The sequence below is a fragment of the Chelonia mydas genome, chromosome 7 (genome assembly GCF_015237465.2).
Source record: "Chelonia mydas isolate rCheMyd1 chromosome 7, rCheMyd1.pri.v2, whole genome shotgun sequence".
NCBI lineage: Eukaryota > Metazoa > Chordata > Testudines > Cheloniidae > Chelonia > Chelonia mydas.
The window spans coordinates 94317833-94344770 of NC_057853.1; the positions used below are offsets into that span (position 1 = coordinate 94317833).

Below are 26938 nucleotides of genomic sequence, written 5' to 3' on the forward strand. Positions count from 1 at the left end.
ATTATTCACAGCATACCAGCTATGGAGTTGTACCATCTTCTGCCACATATTGATAGTTTTCATAAGCAATAATTTTTATCCTATATTTTATTTAAATAAGCCAATAAATTCTTTTTCTAATTTCCTTAATAAATGGTAGCTGTACTAATCATTGGCAATGAATGTCAAAATGGTCTTTTCTGTAACTGTAGTGAATATTATTCCCTATAGAGAGGAATGGTTGATCACGTATGTCACAAATCTTTGTTTTTATTATGGCAGTATCCGCAATATAAACATATGAAATGTATTCTTATGTGTTTGTCCTTACCACTCTTTGCATAATCAAGTCTCTACCTATGCAACACTGCATTCATCACAGAAAATATCTAGAGTCTCCAAATCTGACAGGATTTTCTGCAAAGCCCCCGCTGAAGTTTGAATATATTATCTTCAAGGATTTTCAGAACTTGCAAAGTTTACAATTACCCCTTTACATTTTGCCTGGAGCAGCACATTAAAGTTGTAATTTTATCTGTCTTACTCTATCCTCTACAATTACATATATGACTAGAACAGAGTCTGGAAACTGTAGAGAGATGTGCTAGGATTACAAGAATTCTGAATTTCTAGGAAATATGTAGATGTGTATTTGTGATAAAAGCACGAAAACATCCACTCAAATTGTAGTATTCCAGAGCAGCAGTTTGTGGTTATGAGTCTATCCAACTTGACAAAATCACAGCAGAAATCCCACTGAACCTATGTCATTTTGGAAGCATGAATTCAACTAACAACTGATCTAAACCATGATGATAGCTTTAATAGTTTCCATGTTACAAGCACCCTAAGCCTAACCTTTAATCTTTTTCTTAGTAAAATGACTGTGCATCACCCATATGTTGCCTCATTTTTTTCTCTGCTAAAAAGTTTGTACAGATGCACTGCATGCTTTCAGAATTTGGGAGATTTTAAAGCATACTCTCCTTCAAGTCATCTGCTTTCCCAACTGATAGCTCAAAGAAGGTGTCCAGGAGATATACATACTTGGCAAAGCAGTTAAGTATCTTGTTTACAAGTAAGGAATTTACCTACATAACTTTCTCTTTGAAGTACCTGTAAACCATCTGTATAGATCTGTAGTAAGTAGTTTATTCACTGTTCTTCTAATACAGAGGACAAACTTCATTGTAGATCCAAATTACCAATCATCTCATAAAGACATGGTATTAGACCACCTTTTATTATTGCACATTATATACATCATAAATACTGAATCTGAAACTATTACTGAAAGGCATAATTTTGCTGAATATATTTATATCTGATAAACAAAAACAAAATACCTAAGTGAATTGAAATATAGTATCCTGGCACAGATTTTCTTCTTCAGTTTATATTAGTTGTTGTTAGCTACTGTGATTCATATTTCAATATATAATGGATTAGTAACAAAAAAACCTTTCTTGTAAAGTACTGTATCTTCTATGATACATTTTCATCTACTGTGCTTTAGCCAGTGCAAAAATTGAAGAGGCCATATTGTATTTCAGCAATCTGGCAAGGACTTTGTTGGCAAACATATTAAGCTTCAAGCCAAGAGCTATATGGGCTACCGAAATGTAGAGAATGTGTCTAAAAGTAGCTATTATGCATTTTGTCCGCTAAGAGGCTTCTGGTATTCAAGCAATGTGGAAGCCTGGGAAAATACATGAGAATTGCTAACATTTCCATTGTTCAATAATGAATTAACCCAATTACAGCACAATTGGAAAATGATCTAAAAATATACATTACAATTATTGGAGAAAAAGAGACAAGTTTCTAGTATTAACTTCTTCTTAAGATTTTCCACAGCTAACATGAGAAGCATACTTATACTGTGGCTTTAGTTATATTCCTTGCTTTTCTACTGTACCAAACTTGGGTGGAAGAGACTAACTCTACCAATGCTAGAATTCACATTAATGGTCCAAACTATGTTGTCCTCTAAATAAAAGAGTGTACTTGGCTAGGACATGTGGTCAGGCAAAAGTCATGCAGGAATAACATACCAGTAAGCCTAGAAATTGGGAAAAAAAAGTTTTCCCCCGAAACTAGACATCAACACAAAAGTGTATATAATGTATATATGAAAATTGTGAATATTTTATTGTATTCTGCTGTATTCCTATGTACAGTGCTTAGCATAAATAGGCTGTTACATGGAACCTCAGTACACATAATAAATAATAATTATTACTGTCAATGTATTTTTTAATATGCCATCACCTAGAAGCTAGGTATCACAGATTTTTCACTGGGATCAAAAATCATTGGGCTAATCCACCATTACTATGACTATGAGAAAGCTTATTCAAAGAGACTCATCCTTCCATTTAGACATAAAGGTGGTGAGACTCCAGCTCATCCTGACTTCTTGTGGAAGAGAGTTCCGCAGCCAAGGGTCCTACAGGGGGAGCGCCCTGACTATGGCTCCTGAGCATTTTGCTCTGGGCTTTGTTAGTTGCAGCATTCGCTATTACTTGCAATATCCATGAGTTATAGAATCATAGGACTGGAAGGGACCTCGAAAGGTCATCTAGTCCAGTCCCCTGCACTCATGGCAGGACTAAGTATTATCTAGACCATCCCTGACAGGTGTTTGTCTAACCTGCTCTTAAAAATCTCCAATGATGGAGATTCCACAACCTCCCTAGGCAACTTATTCCAGTGCTTAGTCACCCTGACAATTAGGATGCTTTTCCTAATATCCAGCCTAACCCTCCCTTGCTGCAGTTTAGGCCCATTGCTTCTTGTCCTATCCTCAGAGGTTAAGAACAATAATTTTTCTCCCTCCTCCTATGTACTTGAAAACTGTTATGTCCCCTCTCAGTCTTCACTTTTCAAAACTAAACAAACCCAATTTTTTCAATCTTCCCTCATAGGTCATGTTTTCTAGATCTTTAATCAAGTTTGTTGCTCTTCTCTGGATTATCTCCAATTTGCCCACATCTTTCCTGAAATGTGGTGCCCAGAACTGGACACAACACTGCAGTTGAGGCCTAATCAGCGCGATGTAAAGCAGAAGAATTACTTCTCGTGCCTTACTTACAACACTCCTCCTAATACATCCCAGAATGATGTTAGCTTTTTTTGAAACAGTGTTATACTGTTGACTCATATTTAGTTTGTGGTCCACTATGACCCCCAGATCCTTTTCTGCAGTACTCCTTCCTAGGCAGTCATTTCCATTTTGTATGTGTGCAAGTGATTGTTGCTTCCTAAGTGGAGTACTTTGCATTTGTCCTTCTTGAATTTCATCCTATTTACTTCAGACCATTTCTCTAGTTTGTCCAGATCACTTTGAATTATAATCCTATCCTCCAAAGCACTTGTAACACTGACCAGCTTGGTATCATCTGCAAAACTTTATAAGTGTACTTTCTATGCCATTATCTAAATCATTAATGAAGATATTGAATAGAACTAATCCTTGTGGCACTCCACTCGTTATGCCCTTCCAGCATTACTGTGAACCACTGATAACTACTCTCTGGGAATGGTTTTCCAACCATTTATGCACCCACCTTATAGTAGCTCCATCTAGGTTGCATTTCCCTAGTTTGTTTATGAGAAGGTCATGCAAGACAGTGTCAAAAGTCAAGATATACCACATCTACCACTTCCCCCCTTCCACAAGGCTAGTTACTAGTTACCCTGTCAAAGAAAGCTATCAGGTTGGTTTGACACAATTTGTTCTTGACAAATCCATGCTGACTGTTACTTATCACCTTATCTTCTAGATGTTTGCAAACTGATTCCTTAATTATTTGCTACATTATCTTTCCAGATACAGAAGTTAAGCTGACCGGTCTGTAATTCCCTGGATTCTCCTTATTTCCCTTTTATAGGTTGGCACTATATTTGCCCTTTTCCAGTCCTCTGGAATCTCTCCCATCTTTCATGACTTTTCAAAGATAATCGCTAATGGCTCAGATATCTCTTCAGTCAGCTCCTTGAGAATTCTAGTATGCAGTTCATCAGGCCCTTGTGACTTCATAGAATCATAGATTTTAAGGTCAGAAGGCACTATTATGATCGTCTAATCTGACCTCCTGCACAACGCAGGCCACAGAATCTCACCCACCTACTTCTGTAACAACCCCTAACTTATGTCTGAGCGATTGAAGTCCTCAAATCGTAGTTTAAAGACTTCAAGGTGTAGAGAATCCTCCAGCAAGTGACCCGTGCCCCACACTGCAGAGGAAGGTGAAAAACCCCCATGGCTTCTGACAATCTGCCCTGGAGGAAAATTCCTTCTCAACCCCAAATATGGTGATCAGCTAAACCCTGAGCATGTGGGCAAGACTCACCAGCCAGACACCCAGGAAAGAATTCTCTGTAGTAACTCGGATCCCACCTTATCTAACATCCCATCACAGGCCATTGGGCATATCTATCGCTAATAGTCGAAGATCAATTAATTGCCACAATTAGGCAATCCCATCATATCATCCCTTCCATAAACTTATCAAACTTAGTCTTGAAGCCAGATATGTCTTTTGCCCCCACTGCTTCCCTTGGAAGGCTGTTCCAGAACTTCACTCCTCTGAAGGTTAGAAACCTTCGTCTAATTTCAAGTCTAAACTTCCTGACGGCCAGTTTATATCCATTTGTTCTTGTGTCCACATTGGTACTGAGCTTAAATAATTCTTCTCCCACCATGGTATTTATCCCCCTGATATATTTATAGATAGCAATTGTATCTCCTCTCAGCCTACTTTTGGTTAGGCTAAACAAGCCAAGCTCTTTGAGTCTCCTTTCATAAAACAGGTTTTCCATTCCTCAGATCATCCTAGGAGCCCTTCCCTGTACCTGTTTGAATTCATCCTTAACTTGAAGACATCTAATTTGTCTAAGTAATTTTTAACTTGTTCTTCCCCTATTTTAGCCTCTAATCCTACCTCATTTTCACTGGCATTCACAGACGTCCAATCACCCCCAACCTTTTTTGGTGAAAACTGAAACAAGAATCATTAAGCAACCGCTGCGATTTCCACATTTTCTGTTATTGTTTCGCCACCCTCATTGAGTAATGGGCCTACCCTGTCCTTGCTCTTCCTCCTGTTTCTAATGTATTTGTGGAATATTTTTGTTACCCTTTATGTCTCTAGCTAGTTTGATCTTGTTTTGTGCCTTGGCCTTTCTAGTTTTGTCCCTATATACTTGTGTTATTTGTTTATATTCATCCTTTGTAACTTGACCTAATTTCCACTTTTTGTATGACTCTTTTTTTTATTTTTAGATCCTTGAAGATCTCCTGGTTAAGCCAGGTGCTCTCTTATCATATTTCCCATCTTTCCTAAGCAATGGGATAGTTTGCTGTTGTGCTCTTAATAATGTTTCTTTGAAAAACTGCCAACTGTCTTCAATTGTTTTTCCCCTTAGACTTGCTTTCCATGGGATCTTACCTTCCCATGTAGGTAAGTTGTAGAGGGCTGGGAAGGGAAAGGCAGACAGTCTTTGGGATAACCAGTCAAGGCTTTATAAATGAGGACTGGTATGGTCACTGTACGATGAAAGTGGCTTCCATAAAGGAAGATAAGAGAAAATAACATTTAAGAACACAGAAGAAAGAGGAAAACAATAGGCAGTAACTGATGCTTATCTGGTGACCCCTCTCCCTCCTTTTACACTAGGAGACATAAATTCATAAGATCCATTTCTAATGAAAAATGCACTAGAGCTTAACTGCATACATTTCAGAGCCACTGGTGCCAAGGGGCTAGTACAGTCTGTGTCTGTCAGGGTGTGAATTATGCCACTTCATATGATTTCACCTGAAGATGGCAGGACTAAAGATGTGAACATGGCCGAGAAGAGAAATATCCACACATCTACGAAAGGATCCAAAATGCAAAGTCCAGACATTTACTAGAGGATCTATCACCCTTGGCCAAAATTCATCCCAAAATAACTTCATTACATTGATTGGTATTACATTAGGGATGACTTTGCACCCATGAGCTATACATTGATATGGGAAATTTCCTAGACCCTGAGATCAGTGAGATCTCTTGCTAAAGGAACTTGCAACTTCAAGTATATTAGATATACTCAATATACTAGATATACTGGTAAGTGACTATTATTGTGCCTCAGAGAACTAACTATAAGACTCTTGAAAAGTTAAAGGAGCACTTTTTATGCTTATACATGCTTTGACTCAGTTACCAGAATTCTAAACATTTAATGCCTTCCTTAGAGTCCAGAAAAATTGCACAGATGTGTTTTTATGATGTAGCTTAAACATACTGCAAGCGGCCAAACTGAGGAGTGCCACAGGGTGGTATAAGGCAATTATATGTAAGTTAATGTAAAACACCATGTAAACAGATGTAATTAACACAGTAAAGGGTGAAACAGGAAGGGGGTAGAAGGAAAAGAACAAAAGAGGGTTTAATAAGGTAAAAATAAATGAGGCGCATACACCATTCAGCATAATTAGATTCAGGCTCATCCTGCTTTATTTCATAACCACTTCTTAGCTGCTTTTCGTTACTTCCTCCCAAACTCCACTGAATTATACCCATTCACAACAATTCATCGGTCTGCAACTTACACAATATTTACCTCACCTCCCAATTTGGCCTTTTTTAAAAAAACAACAACAACCTTGGTTGGTAATCCTTGCTGATAAACTAGGATCTAGGGCAACAGCCGGATCAGGGAAGCTGCCTTCAATATTCATCATTTGCAGTGAGTGGAGGGTTGATCTATAAGAAGGATGTGGTTTGCCAGTCACAAGGGTAGACCCTTAGGGCACCCAGCTCTGATATATGTGCCCCAGATGACCCACAATCTCTGCAGTGAGGTAATTACTATTGCACATTGTTCAAACTGAACAAAAAAAGACGATTGAATAAGCAAATAAACCAATAGAACAAAAGTTGCAGCCAATTTGACTTGCATCCAGCTGCATCCAGTCTCTCTGGGTAGTCACAACCTGGCGAATGCATTAACATATAGCTGTAAAACTTTAAACCCACTTGCGCCAGTGACTTAAATATTGTGCTTGTCAGTATTCGAGCCATGCCTCCATTGCTTCATATGATTCACACTGAAACAAGCAAGGCTAAATCTATGGGACCAGAAGTTAAGTAAAGGACCTGACCCCCCATGGCATCATTTAGAGCCCCGTGAAAAGAACTGAGCTGCAAGGCCAGAGGGTTAGTGAAGGACTTGTTACCAGATGTCAAAGAGTGATGGGGGAGATTTTCTAAACTTTGACACTTAGCAAGACTTCTCTCACTGCAAAAGGTAAATGCAGTAGACAAGTTTAAGTGCTAGACGTATATAGCTGGATATCAATGACTCACTTTAGGGTACCTGAGAGAACTAAAGATAACATTATATCCTCGAAAGGATTAAAGGAGCACTGATGCATATTAATGTATTTCATAAGTGTGGGTTCTGGAAAAGAGTATCTGTAATTTAGTGATTTGATTAGAAATTAAGTAGGTTTTGTGGTTGATTTGCTTCAGAGTGATAATGATATGATGGGGAAAGCCTTTTGGCCTCATCTTTTAGATAAAACTGAAGAATCCAATGGAATTTATGTAGGAACATAAAATCTAAAGTTATACTGTAACTTTTAGTGAGCTTTCAGATTAGCTTTTCTCTTTGTGATCAATCCTATTTTCTAATTAATTATATGATTTCTGATAGTCTATTCCATGTCAGCCAATATTGTGTGTGTGTAAATATATATGTGTATATATATATACATATATACACACACCTGCACACATGTGTACACACACACACACACTGTATAGGAACCCATTCTCATGTCTGAAAGTTTGAGTGACAACTGGAATTAAAATTGCCTAAACATTTCCATTCTAGCCCACTGTTTTCAATCATTCATAGTATACACTCAACTCTGATTTTTGAGTTGAAATTTTCCAGGCTTGCACTGTGCCCAAAGGTGATTTTTTAAATGAAAAGTTTATGTTAAATGGTTTAGTCATTTTTTGGAAAGTGAAAATATGAACATTTCCCCATTAATTGTTCTTAAATTATAAATACACACTTATTTTTAAATTAGTGCCAAAGAAAATTTAAATTTGGCAGGTCAATAGTGCTCACTGAGAAGTGCTTCTGAGTGTTCTGGTGAAAACTGATTTAATTTGGGTGCGTTACAACCTGCAGAAAATTGCACATGTACATTTTTAATGACAATAATGCTAACCTTGATAAGATGTTTAGCAAAGGAAGGACATATTGCCCATTCATAAAGAGCTATATACTGTAAAGTGCTCTGTAGGAATGCAGTGTCTGAAGCAGCGACCCCTAGATGCCTTATTGCATTCAGTGGGCATCTTGGAAGATATATATTTTGTACACTGCATAATGAACAAGACAAAGCTCCATGGTCTCATTCATTGAACAACTTGGGCCTGCTTAGCAAGTAGGGCTGTATTTGATGACAAGCAGCAATGGGACTATTTATGTGAGCTAGGGTTTGCAAGGTTAGTCCCCCGCCAGGCATCCAGCGAATGAGGGAGAGGGGAGGAAACCAGGAGACCTGTTTGTCTTGCAAACAATTCCCAAGCTTTTCCAAAGAGGGAGGGGGAGGGCGGTGCTCTGGCCCTATAATTAATTAATTAATTTGTTCAAATTTTTAAAATTTAACTATAGGTGCCCATCCTAGGTGCTCTAGGTACCTACCCAATCAACTAAAATACACACCATTAACAGAAAGACTGCCACTAAACATACATACTGAGCCCACACCCTCCTCAGCAGTCTTAAAAAAAGAAGTAAAGAGATAGGCTTTGTAGTGTGCTCAAAAGGTTTACAAATCTGAAGAGAAAATAATAAATATGTCTGAGAGGAAAATAAAGCTAACAAAAAAATTGAATGAACTAATTTAATTACTAATACAAAATTATTTACTTGCACTCTGTGATGGACTAGTGCCCAAAGAAAAAATAGATAAGCTAATTCTCAGTTTTGCTATAAGTGATATGCTGCCCCTGTTGATTGTTGAAGGGAGTGGCTTTCACACTTTACTTCGCAAAATGATTCCCAAGGCCACTGTTATGTGTACAGAAACATTAAAACATAAGCTAGTGGGACAATACAACTTGGATCTTGAAAGAATTAAAAACAAATTGGCATCTCTGCCTTATGTTGTCCATGAATTGTCTTCCTTTTTGGAAGGAAACCTGGGTGTTATCTGTCACTGGACTGACCCAATTAACCTAACAAGAGAATCAGCAGTCCTAGGTTTCTGATGCTTCGCTGGAACACATTCATACAACAAGATTTCTTCTCTACTGACTGAGATCCACTAACAGTTTGATCTGGACTCAATACAAATAACGGATGTACTCACAGACAATGGCAACAATTTTGTTAAAGCCTTCAGTATGTTTTCAGATGCTGGAGAATGATGCTGGAAAGCAGGAGAAAGAGGATGCGGGTAAAGAAATGGAGGATGATGCTGGTAAGGAAGTGGACTCACCAGATTCTGATATATGTAGCCCAGTGAGTACTGATGAAGTTTTGTCAAGCAATACTGCTGACTGTTAGTGTATATTGTACTTGCCACCAAACAGGACCTGTTTTTCATACACACTCAACATGGTAGCAACTACTGATGCTTCTAGGGCTCTCGCCAAAAACTCCTCATACAAGTGTGTTTTTTAGAAGTGTGGCAGGTAAGTGCTCTGCACTACACACCAAAGTTCAAAGATTGCTGAGACAGTGAATGACACACTTTGAAAAACAATTCCCAAACCTATCTCTGTGTGCCGGAATTCAGAATTTGATTGCTTTCCACACATTTATGACATGAGTAATAGGATTTAAATTGTGATGCAGCATCTCCAGCTGCCAAAATTGTCCAACTCAGAGCTGGAATTCTAGGTGAGTAGTTGGACATGATGTCCCCAATTTCCACTACACTTGACAAACTATAGGGGGAGGAGAACAAAGTCTTTCTATGGTGCCGTTCTGCCTATTGGGTTTGTGCTAAAATCCAGACTTTACATGTTTTCTCCAAAATGCAGTTCTTGCTTGGTAGATAATTTGAAGGAGGGACTTAGAAAATGGTTCAGGCATATTTTGACCTTTGATGTAGTGGTGAATAACAAAAGTACTAAGTCATTTGTTGTTATTCCTGTGTCATACCTATTTCTTAAGTTGCATTAGCTGCAGAATCAGGGTAAGAGAAAAAACAAAGAGGAACTTTAAAAAAAAAAGATCTGGTTTGTTGTGACACCTTATTGAAGCCTGTAGATCAAGTTACTTCATCTAAAGCTGCCACTAATTTTGATGGCTTTGATGATTAGAGGGGCATCTGCATCTGACTCTGACTTAAGAATTCTTGGGATGCAATTCCTCAATGATCCATTGCATGAACTGGATCAACTGGACCAATGATCCATTGCATGAACTGGATCAACAGTTGTTATGCTTTTTATCAAATTTAATATCAAAGAGCCAAGCTCTGCTCCTGGGGCAAGAGTATCCAGTTATACTGGACGAATCCTTTTGCCAAGAAGGAACTGTCTTTAGGATATGTTTGAGATTATGTTGTTATTGAAGAAAAATGCCCACTTCATGGAATGATTGCTGTACATAATATGTACATATGTACATGCTGTATGTAATATTCTTATTAATAAATTTATTAAGGAAAGTAAATTTATACATTTATTTACATTTAGAGATTTTTTCGTTGTTATTCCATGCTTATTTGTATATATGAATAAAATTTAATTGTTGCTCTTTTTCTTTCTCTTCCATTATGTACTATATTATTTAGGCCATAGTCCATATATTGACCAAATAATTGCAGGGAATACAGGAGTTGAAAGTACTTGAAAGTATACTTGTACTTATAAACACATAAATACTATTTCCATGGAATATTTACATTTATATTTATAAGTGCTTCTGTAATACTATTCTTAGTTGCTTAAACTTAAGCTCTTTTTATTAGTTCTTACAGGAACACTGTAAGCAGGGCCAGGGTAGAATAATGAAACAGAAAATTCACAAAGGCTGAAACATAATCACCTTTGCTTGGCACATTTTTACTGCAGAGGTTCTATTTTAATCTAAAATGACACACATTTAGCAATAGTCTCTAGTTACACAATCCTTCTATACATTTATAAATATGTCTGCCATGTCAGTATAATTATACAGGTTAACACCCATATTTCCAGATACACTAACCGAGTTTATAGTAGTCTAATATTATTCTTCTCATCCACAATGTAATAATTCTAACAGAGCTGTTTAATGATCAATTTTTCCCCACTCCTCCTACGTCTCTCTAAAACATATTGTGCAGTGTTCAAATTAAACTGGTCAGTCCCAAGAGACCACCCTTGAAGCCCATGTATGCACCATGTGCACAACCTGATCCTATCCATGCCTGACAGTGGGATGATGCCAAGTTTCAAAGCCCAGACCCAACCACTAGAAGAGGACAAAGAGTTGGTGTTTCGTCTGCCAGCTAAGTACTCCTCATGTTTCAGGACAGTGGTGGGCACTTTACAAATGCCATACATAGACAGAATAGATTGATATATTTCCATTTACTCTGAAGCACATCACAAACTATGTTTATATAAACACATGTACAGCAATGACTTCATTTTTGCAGTGTTAATGGTTAGAATTTAATTGCACAAAATTCAGTGAAGCATTCATTAATTCATGTTTTGTAAGCATTCTAAAACATTAATCTGAAGGGCAGTTTGGAAAATGCCAGAATGTTAAGAGTTAATGAGTTTCTTTCACTAAATAGTTATGGGCTTATATTTAATCATTGAACTATGCAGAGAAGAAGTCACTACACTCAAAATAATATTGCCTAGGAGGAGTGAGTTTCAGTAAAAATGTACAAGTTTAATAAGCATATCCTTTAGGTTCCTAAAGCATTCTGGTTTTGGTCACTGTACCTATACATAACAAGAAAATAATCTATACATGGCCAGCATTTCTTTTGGCAACCGAACACCCATAGCATCAGTCAAGAAGCAGACAAAATATGTGCTTTTTAAAAAAACAACAACCCTACAAGGAAATACATCAGATACTATTTGTCATTTACTTTAATTCTTTAAAATTAAATTTAAAATTAAAATTAAATGCTATAGTGATAAAGCAGAAACCTTTTTGCAAGTGGAATTTTAACAAAGAATAGAATGAAAAAGAAGTTATAAAATTCAAGTTACAATAAAAGCAATAAAATGGTATTGCAAAATCTCAAAGACTCATCTACTGCAAAACTGACAAGAGAAAAACTTGATAAAAACCACAACAGGTCTACTCTGATTTTTACATTATTGAATTTAATAAACATATCTTTCTGGGTCAAATGTATATTTATGAGTCAATTTTTTTAAAATGGCACAATTAGGATGAAAATATATACCTGTAATTGTGCACACAATTAGTATAAAACTGCATGCCCAAATGGTAAAATGTACATGTAAGTGGCAAGATAGACTCTTGATTATTTGTACACATAAATTCAGTAATTGTATGTGTAACCTCAAATGTCTTTTCACATACAGAGGTCGAGTCTCCATTTTGAAAATTTGGCCCTTTGGTATTTATTCAATATTTTCCACTATTTCAACTGCTTTAAAAGGTGAATCAAGCCCTTTTAAACATGCATTAGGTTTTTTTAAATTTCTTGGTAAATATTTGGTAAATGCTGTTCTACTGAGTTATTTTTTAATTTCCTGCAGTAGAATCCTCCAGTGAATCACAACAGATATCCTTGTCTCCTATAGAAAGAGTACATTAAGAAGGTGTAAAAACATCCATATGCAAACTGGGAAGCCAGTCAACTCTACACATTCATTTTGAGGAAAGAAAAGTTTGTAGAAGAGCAGCAAACTGTGCAGTTTATGTGATATGCACTCAGACATTTTTGAAAGAGGTAGAGATACCAGCCAAAATAGACTTATAAACCTGAATTACTGATAGCAATTTACCTCCTAGTTTTTTTAATTGCCTTTGCAGGTCATATTATTTACATTTTACAAATGACAGCTCTTATATGTAGCAGTAAAAGGGCCTCAACTCAGCCTCTCTTACGTGAGCACAATTATTTATGAGTGCCAAAATTGAGGTAATTTGTTTGCTTTTACGAAAAATCAGTCCTGAAAAAATTTCATTATCCTTTACTTATGTGAAAATATTTCATACACACAAAGCAGCCAATGTCAGCTTTCAGGTCCAAAAAATTAACATTAAAACCTATTTCTTATTAATATAGTAACAATTTAAGCAGTACCAAATGGATGTTATGGAAATATTTTGGATACATGATACAGAATATTGTAGATATTAACTTTATTGAAAATAACCAAATTAAAATGACCATGAAATTATCTTTGTCTTTCCAAAAGAACAACAATTACTAATTCTGAGTTTGGGCATTCTCTGAATTAAAGGATTTTTTAATTTTACACATAACATGCCCATTTTCTACTTGAAATAGATCCTTCACTATTTTGAAACTAGTACTAACTATTATGGAATCACACCAGACATTTCAGTGGTTGAATCTCTAGGACATATGATGCTCTGAGTGAGAAAACTAACTGTAGAATAAATTTAGTTAGCTATTAAACAATTATTTACATGTGCTCTTACAGCTAAAAGTAGGTCTATCGTTTCTATTACAAAGTTTAAAATACCTACAATTTATTTTCACTGTCTGAGGAACTCTATACAATTGCCAGAACAAGGGCTCTAATTAGAGTAATCTTTTCTGTAACCTGATTGTCTGTTGTTTTCTTCTAGCTCTAACAGGATTTGAATTTGAAGAACATACAATACACTGGGTCTGTGTAACCTGAAACAATTTTCTTCCTTAATAACCTCACTGCAGTACTTGAAAATTAACAATTATTCATTTCGCCATGAGCAAATAACTGAATGACTGAAATTCACATCTGTGAAGAATGGTATAGTAAATCACAGATTAGCACTCACTCTCAACAAAAACATTTGCCTTTGCTTATACCTAACACAAAGCCAACCTTCAGTGTGAGTCTTCTCCTTTCCACCAGACAAATTTTATGTAAGTGTTAATCAACTTCGTCTTTGGAAAGAAAATATTTTAAAAAGCAGAGAACTAATGACGGTAATAAAGATTTCATTCAATGGGGTCTGGGTTATAAAACAAATCTTTTTACAGAACATGTGCACAATGCATATTTCTATATAATGTTAACAGTCTGGCTCATGTTCACACAGCATGGCCTATCAAGGCCATATAACAGATTTTATGTTCTCAGTAAAAAATGCTGTTCTAGACATTTTTGTACAGAATTTACTATTTTGGACTGAGTTCTCATGAAATTATGCCCCCTTGGTGAGAATTCTTTTGAAATTACAGCTGCTGTAAATTCAGAAGAATTCTTTCCAGATGGCCTCCTCTACTGAGCATCTTGACAATCTCTCAAGTAGTGACGGATCATCTCTGGTGTGTGGTGAGATGGGTGGTGGGAGGACTGGCATAAGATCTCTATGGAATGAAGAAGAGCATGAGTAAGATTTGCGGGCATAAGGGGAAAGTGAAGGCCATTATGGGCCAGTTTCTGATCACTGAATAGTACCTTACTCCACAAGTGGGCCACGGTATTTGGCTCAATAGGAAATCAACAGGATCCATTGGGGAGGTAGGTGCTATCTGGCATAAATAAGGGAATCAGAATCTAGCTGTATATAACTTCTATATATTTCAGTGTTTTGAGTGAAGTTAGCCATAACCAGTGCTGCAAAGTGGCAGATTTTTCCACATATTTAACAGACATTTCTGTAGTACTCTGAGGGATTCAGGTTTTCAGTGGTCTTACCTATAGTTTTCACAACTGAAGATGACAGCAAATAATGCAACAGACTATTTAAAAAGTTAGAATTGTTAACAAATCTTAGGCACTCAGATAAAAAAAAATCAACCTTTAATGTTATTAGTCCATACCTGAGCAATGGCTGTTTTGGATAAGAAGCTTGGTCACTATTTTGGCATGGCTGAGCTTTTTTTTGTGACTTGCTTATAAATATTCCTTGCAGTTACTCCGATCCATAGCATAGTGGAGAGGGTAGAATAATGCAATACTATGCCAACCTAAAACAAGAGGGTAATAGTTACAGAAATCGGCAAATGGCCAGTAAAACAAAAATACTTTGTAACATAAGCCTATTGTACAAATGCACAAGTAAACCAGAATAATTTTATTTTAAATGAACTGAATTTGTGATTACCTTAACAACATTTTTGCATTTCTCTGGTTACTTCTAATCAGTGCAAGAGAATTAAAATGATTTAAAAAGCAGGTGGCATCTCTTACTTAAACTAATGTTTAAATTATAATTGCTAATATCTGAGACACCCAGTAAGGTGTTATGAAATCAGAACACATAAAATGTGTTTTCTGAGAGCATCATTAGTGGCTACTCACTGAATGTGCAAATTTAAGCTTATGGAAGATTAGCTTGATTCTCAACGTTTTGTTAGCAAGGAACCTGCCACTGCTTTGCTAATTATGCTGCATATAATGCAAATTTCAAGTCTGGGGTCAATGAAAAGGCAAACGTTTTGTCTGAATTTGTACTATCAGCATTAATTTTAGTAAGTTTTGTGGAAGCAGTATATCTTTTCCCTCTCAGCTAGGTACAGCCATGTAGGACCTGATGAAATGACCCATTAGTAGGTTGGGATAGGATCCTAGCATCTCAGGCATGCTAAGAAAAAATATTTTTGGTGTCTTTAAAAACTGGCCATTTTAGCCACACCATAGCCAAAAGTAGGTGAAAAAGATTTGCATCTTTTAAAACAGTACTTAGTATGGAAATAAAAGAAAAAGGAAGTACAAACCTAAAAGTGTGGCTGTCCTGATCTTTCCAATAAAGTGCTGTGTGTATCATTAAAAGTAAAACAAAAACATCAACGCTAAGATGCTAACATGTTTACTCTGCTAGTAACTGTTATTCATTACTATGGAAATAGTAATTGGAATTTTATCCAATCTACAATGCTTTATTATATTAGCTAAGTCTCCATCTGATTATATAAAATGAGGTTACTTTTGAAGCAATAACCTGACATTTTGCTGTGACAAGTAAAATATTGCTATAATTGGAAAGCCCATACATTTTTAAGGAATACAGAGAATTACTGAATAAAGCTAACGCAAACCTATTATAATGATTTATCTAAACTAGAGTTCCATTTTTGCTTAAGTTGAAAAAAAATAATTGATAGAAAGAAAAAACATGAATTTTATTTAGGTTTAATAATACATCGTAATATTTATATATATGCACAGCAAATATTAATCAAGGCAAAGGCTGTTGGAATTCTTTTTTTTTCCTGGGCTTGTCTGACACATTAGACAGGGGAGAGTATGGACTTCACAGTGGCTGTCGCTTGAGGTGAGAGAAGCAGAAATAAGAGAATGAGACATCTATGCACCATCAGCTGGCAGATGTTGCCAATTCAGTGGCTAGTGCTGTCTAGGTTTATTTCATGTGCAGCTCACAGAAGAGTTTTGCAGGGACACAGTGAGTACTAGTATGAATCCAAGGGGGGCGGGAATGAGAAGAAAGAATCAGAAAAATATGAAGGACTAAATTGATAACATTGTTCTAGTTATTTCAGTGTAGGGCTGAGGCTGTGTATTGTATGGTTATTCAGAAAATATATCAAGAAAATATATATTAACAAATGCACGAGCATGAGGGATGAGTCTGGTGTCAGTATATACAAATGTGTGAAGTTCAGACACCATATGGGATGATAAAATTCCATTCCCTATTGATGTACCAACAGATATGGCCAACAATATAAATTAATGTGGATCCTAATAAAATAGTACAATAAAATAGCAACCGTTTCACTGCACTATCAAAGAAGCAACAGAAATGAGGCCAGAATAGAATTTCTGTGTCATACCCTACCCACATGACTTTTCTTTATACAATGCCCAACTTTCAGAGATTAGTCCCCTTCAGTAACATCAGATAAAACATGCTGACAAGGAAGACAGACCATACATATTATTAGCTGTTGTGCAACCTCTTAAATACTAAGCCTATTAAAAAACCTATTGGTATTTCCTGCCTTTAATAGAGGAGAACATGTTTTCAGGCCCTGAATGGCTAGTAAATTTGAAGGATGATGGTGGCTCCAGACTTATTATTTAGCCAGACATATATGCAGGCATTCATAAAATATGCTCAGTGCAGATTGGGTGATGCATTCGGCTTCTATATTCAAGTCAGAGGGCAACAGTGCCTTTTTTCTTCATAGATTCTAAAGCCAGAAGGTACTATTGTCATAATCTAGCCTGATTGCCTGTTAGTGCCTTACTTCACTCCATAAACACTGGATTAGAGGACAGATTTTTCTGATGTTAAATATGTATTCAATAGAACAGACGTGTTTGTCACACCTCATTTTGGAATGAGGTCAAGTGCTTGTAAGGGTACCCTCACTCAAATCCAGATTCAGGATATGGGAGTTCAAATGTATGCGGTGGGTATTGAAAGTCCTAATGGGTTACTTGTTTAAGGTGCTGAGTGGGGTTTGGGTTTATTTGTGTATATTGTGTTATTGGATTTGGGCCTAGAGCACATGGACAGATGCTATATAAAAATCCAAACAAATAGATTAAAAATTAAGTAGTTTAAACACGATGTGGATGTGGTGCTCAGGTTCATCATTGTGTACAGATGATGTACACACTTGCATGATGGGCCCTGTTTCCAATATGGAGAAAAGGATAAAGATTGAGGATACTAGATCTACACAAAACAGAGGGGGAGGAGGAGGGAGACTTTCCTTATAACCTTCAGACTAATGCTTAGAGCACTCACCCAGGATGTGGGAGATCGCGGGTTCAAGTCCCCACTCTGACTGATAAGGAGAAGGGATTTGAAGAGAAGATCTGTCACCTCTCAGGTGAGTGCTCTAACCACTGAACTATGGGATATACTGATGTGGGTCTCTCTCTCAGTCTTTTCTGCTGAAATTGTTCCATGTCAATTAAATAATTGAATAATTAAATATTAATTGGGCCAGAGAAAGAGTGAGAATGACGCCATAGCAGGGGTAGACAACCTATAGCACACGTGCCAAAGGTGGCACGCGAGCTGATTTTCAGTGGCACTCACACTGCCCGGGTCCTGGCCACCGGTCCGGGGGGCTCTGCATTTTAATTTAATTTTAAATGAAGCTTCTTAACCATTTTAAAAACCTTATTTACTTTACATACACCAATAGTTTAGTTATATACTATAGACTTATAGAAAGAGACCTTCTAAAAACATTTAAATGTATTACTGGCACGTGAAACCTTAAATTAGAGTGAATAAATGAAGACTTGGCACACCACTTCTGAAAGGTTGCCGACCCCTGCTCTATAGCCTAGGACACGCCCCTGAGAAACAGATCACTGGCAGAGATAGGCGCTTCCCTGCTGCCTGGACTTAGGCACATATCTCTGAGAGGGGGGGTAGGGTTTAGGACACACCCATCTCATCCGATGATACGCATCTCTCACTGGCTATTTTAGGAACAAGACTGTGACCCACAAAGCCTGAGTTAGGCACCTAGGTTCCCTATACAATGAGCGGATTGCCTGCCTGTCTCTCCCCACTCATTGTATAGGAAACCTAGGTGCCTAACTCAGGCTTTGTGGGTCGCAGTCTTGTTCCTATGATTTTCTAGGTACTTAAAAGTTATGCATAATGTTGCAATGCTTAAGTCCATTTGTGGATCAGAGTCAGAGAGACATGCTCAAGATCACACAGCAAGACTGGGGTAGATTAGAGTATTGAATTCAGGTCTCCCAAGTCCCAGGCCAGCACTCTAATCAGTGGACCATCCTTCCTCTCTTTACAAATGACAGATAATGAGCATCTAATAGGTAGCAAAATGAGGTAAACCATTTGAATGGGATTTTCATGTCTGAAAGGAATTTTTAGATGTTTGGATTTCAGATTAAAATAAATACTGTACCACAGAGGGAAGTAATTGTTTTTCTTTAGTTCAACTACTTGACATTCAAGGATATAATAAGATGAATTAGTGGCCTAGTGCAGAAAACAACCCTTGTTCATACCATTAACTCTTTCTCCCTAAACTGGGATCATTGTGAGACACTTAATTCTGGGGTAGAGCAATGGTTAAACTCAAATATTCTGCAAAGACATCTGCTAATGAGGTAGAGCCTTAAGGAAATTCACTTTATTATTTCACTTAGGTGAAAGAGTTGTAATGAGGTTTTGTCATGTGCAATAGAAAGTGCTGGGGGTATGGAGCTGAGTATGGTGAGAAAGCTAGGAGAAGATTCACTCCACAACACTCAGAGCAGTGACTCCATCAGAAAAGGCTGCATTTGGAATTTTCCACCAAGCATTGCACTATAAAACAACAAGGCAGACTTCCCTCTGTCCTTTCCTTTGTTCCTGGGCTGCATTTATGTTGCATTTGTAAAGCAGGGAGAGACACCGAAGGTACTGTAACTGTATCCCCAATGGAATATATGTTAACTTGTTTTAATGCTTCTTTGAGATAAATCATTTGAAACAGCCATCTTTACAAAATGTGTGATTAACAAGCAATGTTATGGTAACATCCTCTTCAGATACATCCTGTCGGAAAGAAGATCAGATAGTTCTGTACCAGTGTTCTTTTCTTTCTGCCCAGGTCCAGTTGTGCTTGCAAGAATTTAAAAAAAGGATCAGCCAATCCTCATTCCTGCTTACACAGTCCTGAGGGACACCTGAACCAAATATGGCTTTTTAAAAAGGTTCTGCCCTGGACTGACTGATCTTGACGATGGCTGCACTCATTGTGTGCACCCACTCCACAGGGCCTTGTGTGGAGCTGCTTGAGCGGCTATTGGGTATCATCATATAAATGAGCTCCCAGACACCCTGAGAAGCCATATGCAGGTCTCCCTTCTTTCCAGTACTGGCCTCTTACAGGTTACGTCAACGCTGCTGCAGCAATAATACCCAGAGAGCTGTCAGAAGAGGAGACAGGTACCAGGACTGAGGGCTCTGTATGACTTTTTTACATGTGTATGTTGGCAGGCAAGGAGGTTAGGAAGGGTGGTGGTGGTGAAACAATGGCTGCGAATGGGCAGTATGTTCAGCCTGTGGTATCAGCTAAAATATCCCCTTCATGGGTTTTTCAGTCCATTCGATCTCCCCTGCTGTCAATCAGCTCCTCTCAGGGAATCAGAGAAGCTGTATGCACGCTCAGTGAGCTCCGTGTCATCCCTGGACCCTTGGTGAAGTACGGTGCTGACACTCTCCATAGACGGGCATGGTCTTATGTGGATGATTGAACCTAATGCAGGTGCCTTGGGGGCATGTGTGTGGGGTCTCAGGATCTGTTTAGATTTCTCTAGCTGCACAGTGTGACTATGCTTTACAATGACTCAGGATTTGGCCTAATACCATGAGAGGAAATAACTACCATATGCACTGCATTTTATTAAAAAATTCCTGTAGCTTATCATAGAATCATAGGACTGGAAGGGACCTCAAGAGGTCATTTAGTCCAGTCCCCTGCCCTCATGTTATGTATTACTCATAACAGAATTATTAATAACTCATTTAACAAAATCTATTTTTCAATATCATTTTTACTGTGCAATCTGCAAGGTAAATAACCAAGCAAAAATTGTAACAACAGATGGTAATTTGTGACCATGTAATTACATGGCCATGGCTGTCCTATAAACTTTCAATCTACAGATAAAAAAAAATTTAAATGATGTTTAGATTTGTGAGAATTTAGAGATTAATTACCATGCAATTGGCTAGATATTAAGAGAGATTTATCTCAGAATAATGAAATAGACAAAAATGTCGTAAAAATAATGTCACGTAAGGCATATTTTACAACTTAGTGTTTATTGCACTAGAGAAGCTTATAATATTTATAGGTGCTGTCTGCTGAAAGTCATACAAATGTAAATGTTCAACTTTCAGAACAGGTTACAGAAAATTAGAAACAGAATTCCTAAAATTGGTTATGGGTGCTGTATTATATAAATTCCTGTACTCATATTAAAAAAATCTAATTATATAAAATGTAAAGGACATGCTTCAAACAGTGTTAGAATTTCAAGTTGTGAAGAACAGGAGAATTCTAGCATGGAACTGTTGTCTTGTGGCTAGAACAAGAGAACGTGAGTCAGGATTCCTGGGTTCTCCTTGTGGCCTTGTAATGCGACTTTCACTTAACCTCTCTATACCTTGGTTTATCCACCTGTGCAATGGATATAGTAGTAACAAACTCACTTGAGTGTTTTGATGTTATTTCTGTTCATAAAGGGCTCTGACATCTTCCAATGAAAGTATTATGTAAGTAGAAAGTATTACTTCAGCAAGAACAGTCTTGCAAATCCTCATTGGTATATTACACAGATCCTAAATATTTTATCACCATTTTTAGTTGAATTATATTTAAGAACTTCATAATACATTAAGCACTAACTGTATTAACTATGGGCCAAATACTGCCTTCATTTACAATCACACAGTGACATTGAATCCATTATAAAAATGGGGAGAATTTTGTGTCTTATTTGCTTTCCTCAGACAGGAATAATTCAAAGTAAGATGTGTAACTTGCTGTCTATTCCTTCCCTGGGTCACTATTCTAACTGAGAGATTGCATCTCAATTAAAATTTTACTTTAGAAATAAATTCTATCAGGAAATACAGAGGGGCATTTTACATGCTGCTATTTTTAGTAAGCCTGCTGAGCAATCATGAGTGCTTAGAAGAACAATTGCAACACTTTTTGATTCTCCTTGTTAGTAACAGAAATATTATAATGCATGAATGAAGAAATAATTTTTTAATTAAAAAAGTGGGCAAAGAATAATTTATAAATTAGCTAAAAAAAGGCAAGCAGACAAGTTGGGTCACTGTTCTCAAGTAAGATTTATTACTGGTGATGTTTTTTTATCCTCTTGTCTGCTAAAACCCCATGAAGCTCTGCTCACTTTTAAATTAAATGTGAGAACAGAACTTCTAATATATTAGTACTGCGGCTACACTGTGCAGACTCAGTTCCACCATGAGTAATGGAAAGAGATCAGCCACACATTTGTTTTCAATGGGCTGGGTTTCAAGACTATAGCCTGTTTAAGTAAAGGAGAATACACATCTCATATTAGAGGTCTCAGGGCTAATACCATTAGATAAAAGCTGAGTGTTGCATTCACAGATATTTTTGCTTCATGAAATTCTTTAGCAAAGGTCAGCAACAATATCATTCATGAGAACAGGGGCATCTGTTCTAAAAAATTCCAGAAAAAATTATTAGAAATACAAAGCTGGATTTTAACTGGTCCTTGTGAGGTTTTGCTGAGAGGGGAGGACTGAAGCAGCCTTCTTCCCTTCCTCTCCTGCCAAAGGACCAATCACAATCTCATTCCTTGTATCCAGGAGAGCACAGAGACTGCTCCCTCTGTGAGATTCCAGGGATGTATCTCCCCATATAAGATGTTTCACAGGAGGAGGAGGTGGGGATTGTGCAGCCTGCACAACACCCATGCCTGCATACCAGGAAACTCAGTGAGGCTCCCTAACATACAAGCCCTTTTCTGGGGACAGGGTGGTATAAGCATTGCCTCCAAAGCCTGCGCTGCACTTAAAATACATCGTTATGTTATAAACATTAAGTTGCTAAAATATATTCAGTGATTACACAGTGAGCATAAACGGCCTACATTACAAAGCTGAAACAGGTAGGTTAGTATGATATTCGCATGGTAAGCAACCGCAAGAGTAATAATTCTAACTTTGCCCCTCTAATCTGAAGATCTCAAAGGGCATTACAAACATGAATAAACCATATCCCCCAACACTCCTGTAAAAAAGAGAAATAGTATTAACTCCATTTTGCTTTTGGATAGGGAAATTGAGGCACAGAGAAGTTAATATATTTGCCCAAGTTCACACAGCAACTCAGTGGCACAAATGGAAATACAATACAGAGTTCCTGATTGCCACTGCTGCATATTAGCCACAATCTTCATAGTGATGACTAATTCTGGTACATATGTCTGACAAAATATAGAATCTTTGATAAGAAAGAATATCATCAGTATTAAGTCAACATGTATAATTTCAGTGGCTTTTTTTTTAAAATAAGAATAAGGTAACAAAGGTACTTACAGCTTGACATATAATTGGGTATTTTATGCGATTGATTCCACCAGCAAAGACAGCAAAAGTAAGAGCAGTATGGAAACAGAAGTTGAGAAGCATGTGCCATCCTTTTCTACTGATTCGGATTGTGCTGTTTAAAATTAACATATTTTTTCAATTCACATCTTTATTGTAAAAATCTTCAAATGCGTTCTTATATTTTTGGAAAAAATATATTTGACATATAGATTTCAAACTCTCAGATTCTTGACTACTAGACTACTTGCAGCATAGCGAGTCTGTTTTAAAGCCCATTGAAGTCAATGGGAGGTTTTTAAAATTTTTTTTACTGACTTCAGTGGGCTTTTTAAACAGGCCCAGAATGAAATAATACATGTATTTAAAAGGCTTTCTGCCAGATGTCAAATATGCAGTAGTCTAACTATGACAACTCTGAAGGATTACGTATAAGTTGAAGATCAAAATTCATTACATTAAATACATTCTTAATTAATGTTTATCAGCTTATACAGTAAAATACATTCCTGCTCTTTTAAATAGTTAATGACTTTTAACTACTGTGTACACACACACACACACACACACACACACACACTTAAAAATCTCATTCATATAAATGAAATCACAACATTTCTAAAACCAAACAGATTTAAAAGCAAGAAAACACCTTTCTGATAAGATGATATTTATCAAACCCTTTGTACAAGGTTGTTCTCTGATTCTAATACAATTAGTGTATCTTTCCAAGGGGCTGTCGTGGAACTGGAAGCGAGCATCTAGTAGTTTGATATCAAAGGTGGCCTTATATCACAGAGCTTTATATTGCAGTATCAAATTATAAAGAATATAAGAAATTTTAGGAACAATATAAGACCATCTCTAAACACACATCTGCTTCTTTTTAGGGGAAGCTACAGCTTGGGAACAAGCCCATCATAATATTTTATGGGTTTCTAGTTTTCTAGTCCTTAAATTTTGTTTGTGTGTGAAACCAATATTTGAATGGATATTTTTTTCCAAATGGAGTCAAGAAGGACACATTTCCATAAGTTACTGATTAGAAGAGCTTGTTTTGGTATGTGTTGTCACATGTAGAAAGATTAATTATGAATGTTTTTGAGGGCAAAGTTCAGTTTCCCTTTTCTCTCACAGAGCTTAGTACAGTGGTTCTCAAACTATTGTACTGGTGACCCCTTTCACATAGCAAGCCCCTGAGTGCAACTCCCTCCCCCCAATAAATTAAAAACACTTGTTTATATATTTAATACCACTATAAATGCTGGAGGCAAAGAGGGGTTTGGGGTGGAGACTGACAGCTAGTGACCACCCATGTAATAACCTCATAAGCCCCTGAGGGGTCCCAACCCCCAGTTTGAGAACCCCTGCCTTAGTATAAACAAAACAGATTATTTGACTTTGTATATATTTTTACTTATGAAACACCATATTCCATTCTTTTTTTTACTACATTATACTGTAAATTTTAGTATCCATCAGTAACTAAACCATTTAAGCATTTTATCTTTGTGAAAAGAAAAGATAGATAATGAATGTCTGTTTGCTTCTGTATTGAATTCTTACCTGTGATGCACAATGTAAGTGATAATGGATGCAAACAGGCACAATAACATGACTGCAGTACATGCATATACCACAGGGTGCAGGAACTCCCCTGGGTACTGGGGAAAGGAGAGCACTGTCTTCAAATCCTGCCAAGGAAGGAAAATAAAATTAGCATTTTAAGGGGTGAGAACCTAAGACTTCACTGCAATACTCCCATCATTCCCAATTAACCCCCTCTAGATTTTCACATGCTGCATTTTGGAATAGAAAAATAAGATGATGAATTTATCTGCATAAAGTTCATGAATTTACAATTGCAACAAACTGCTCTCCACGATTCTGCATATACTTCTCAGGAGGAAATTAACTTTCTTCCACAGGCAAGGCTGTCCTGATTAAAAAAATATATTCCAGAAAGAAAATTGTGCAAAATTCCACAGCAAACGGACATCAGTAACGTCTGTACTATCTGACACTACGAACTTTATGCATCTCTTTTACTATGATAGTGAGTACAAAATACCTATTTACCATGAACAGTATTCTACTTCCAACATACTCATTTCTTCTTAAGGAAACAGAAACATGACAAGGGACCCAAGATAGCTAACTGAGAGAATTCGTTATTAAGATACTACAGGAGTCTGATCCTCATCTGCTGTAAAGCAGCATAAATCCACGTGGGCCAACAGATTGGAGTAGAATGTCTTTCCATAAAATGCCACCTTTGATGCACACATGCATAGCTTCTGTTGATGTCAGTTGAACAGCAGCTGCACAATTACATCTAAGGCAAAACCTAGGTGCAAGAGTTCTTTTTAGGGAAGCTGGAGGTGTTGCCACAGTTATTCATGGAAACAGCATGTCAGTGAGAAGACTGACAAAGGATATACTTCGGTGGACTCAACCATAGCAGATTCCCATACCAACCGGTTGGATGCTCATCCTGGTTATGCCTGGCATAAGGTCCCAAATACAACTGAGGCTATTAGAGATAACAGGAGAATAAGAAAAACATAAGACCAAGGGTAAACACCGCTAGGTCAGTAGAAGAATTCCTCCATGGGGGAGGCTCCTACGTTTGGTCTGGCAGTTTTCTAGGTCTAGAGGCCTATCCTTCTGTACTTATTTAAAATATAAATCCCATTTACAGTGCACTTGTTACTTTAAATTAATTCTTAATAGAGAAAGAATTTAAAAAAAACGTGATTGGCTAAGAATTGTGCAGACAGTTAGTTTGTGCTAGAACATACTTAATACTAACTCATTATTCTCCTTCAAAACTATCCTTAAAACTCTCCTTTGCTGTGAGGCCTACAAAATCTTGATCAGCGCTAGGCTGCTGGTGTGCTGAGACCATAGACTAGCATGTTAACCAATATTGTTACATTGTTTTCTTGTACTCCCCTGCCTTTCTATATCTGTTGGTTCCTTCTTGTTTTATACTCAGACTGTAAGCTCTCTGGGGCAGGAACAGTTTTTTTGTTCTGTGTTTTGTTTTTTGTTGACTGGGGCTCCTAGTGCTACAATAATATATCTAATTCAAAATAATAAAATAACAACAACAGCAACAACATCCTATTCTCCAACACACCTATTTGTATCATCCACCTGTTATGGCTTATCTTTTAGATTGTAAGCTCTTTCAAGCAGGGACTATCATTCACTACAAACATACAGTGCCTAGCAAAACGGCACTTGGGTGTGTGACAGACCTCTATGCTACTACTATAATATACATATAATAAAATTAGACTGCTTTGCTGAAAAAGATAAAATAGTATCAGCTTCTAGCTCTCACTAATGTAGTCACATTTATGGTAAATAAATACCAAAACCATGGTCAGAATTTTATTTTGAGGCCCTTTACATTTCCAGAAATGTATATAATAGCTACCACACCTGATACAATAATAGTAATACAATTATTTAAACAAGTAACAAGAGAAGAAAGCACTTTTCTGACATTTCTGTAACCTATTATTGCAAAACAAATTATAAAAAGCTAACAGAGTTGAAAACAGAAATAAAAAAAACTGTCAATGTACTGCATTGAGATATATATAGTATACCAAACTTAAAAGGGTTTAACTGACATGGCATCATTTCACATATTAAAGAGCTAGCCTTTAATCATGTGTAATAGTGTAGATGCAGGATTCTACCAATC

The 26938-nt window shown here is 36.9% G+C and overlaps 1 protein-coding gene across 1 annotated transcript in view; it reads right to left on the reverse strand.

The window, feature by feature from the left end:
- ADGRA1 (adhesion G protein-coupled receptor A1) overlaps positions 1-26938 on the reverse strand; it is a 465281-nt gene that overhangs the window by 37708 nt on the left and 400635 nt on the right. Inside the window, 4 exon segments of the mRNA XM_043551597.1 lie at positions 14987-15048; positions 15050-15133; positions 23212-23335; positions 24787-24914. Coding sequence (XP_043407532.1) covers positions 14987-15048; positions 15050-15133; positions 23212-23335; positions 24787-24914 — 398 coding nt within the window.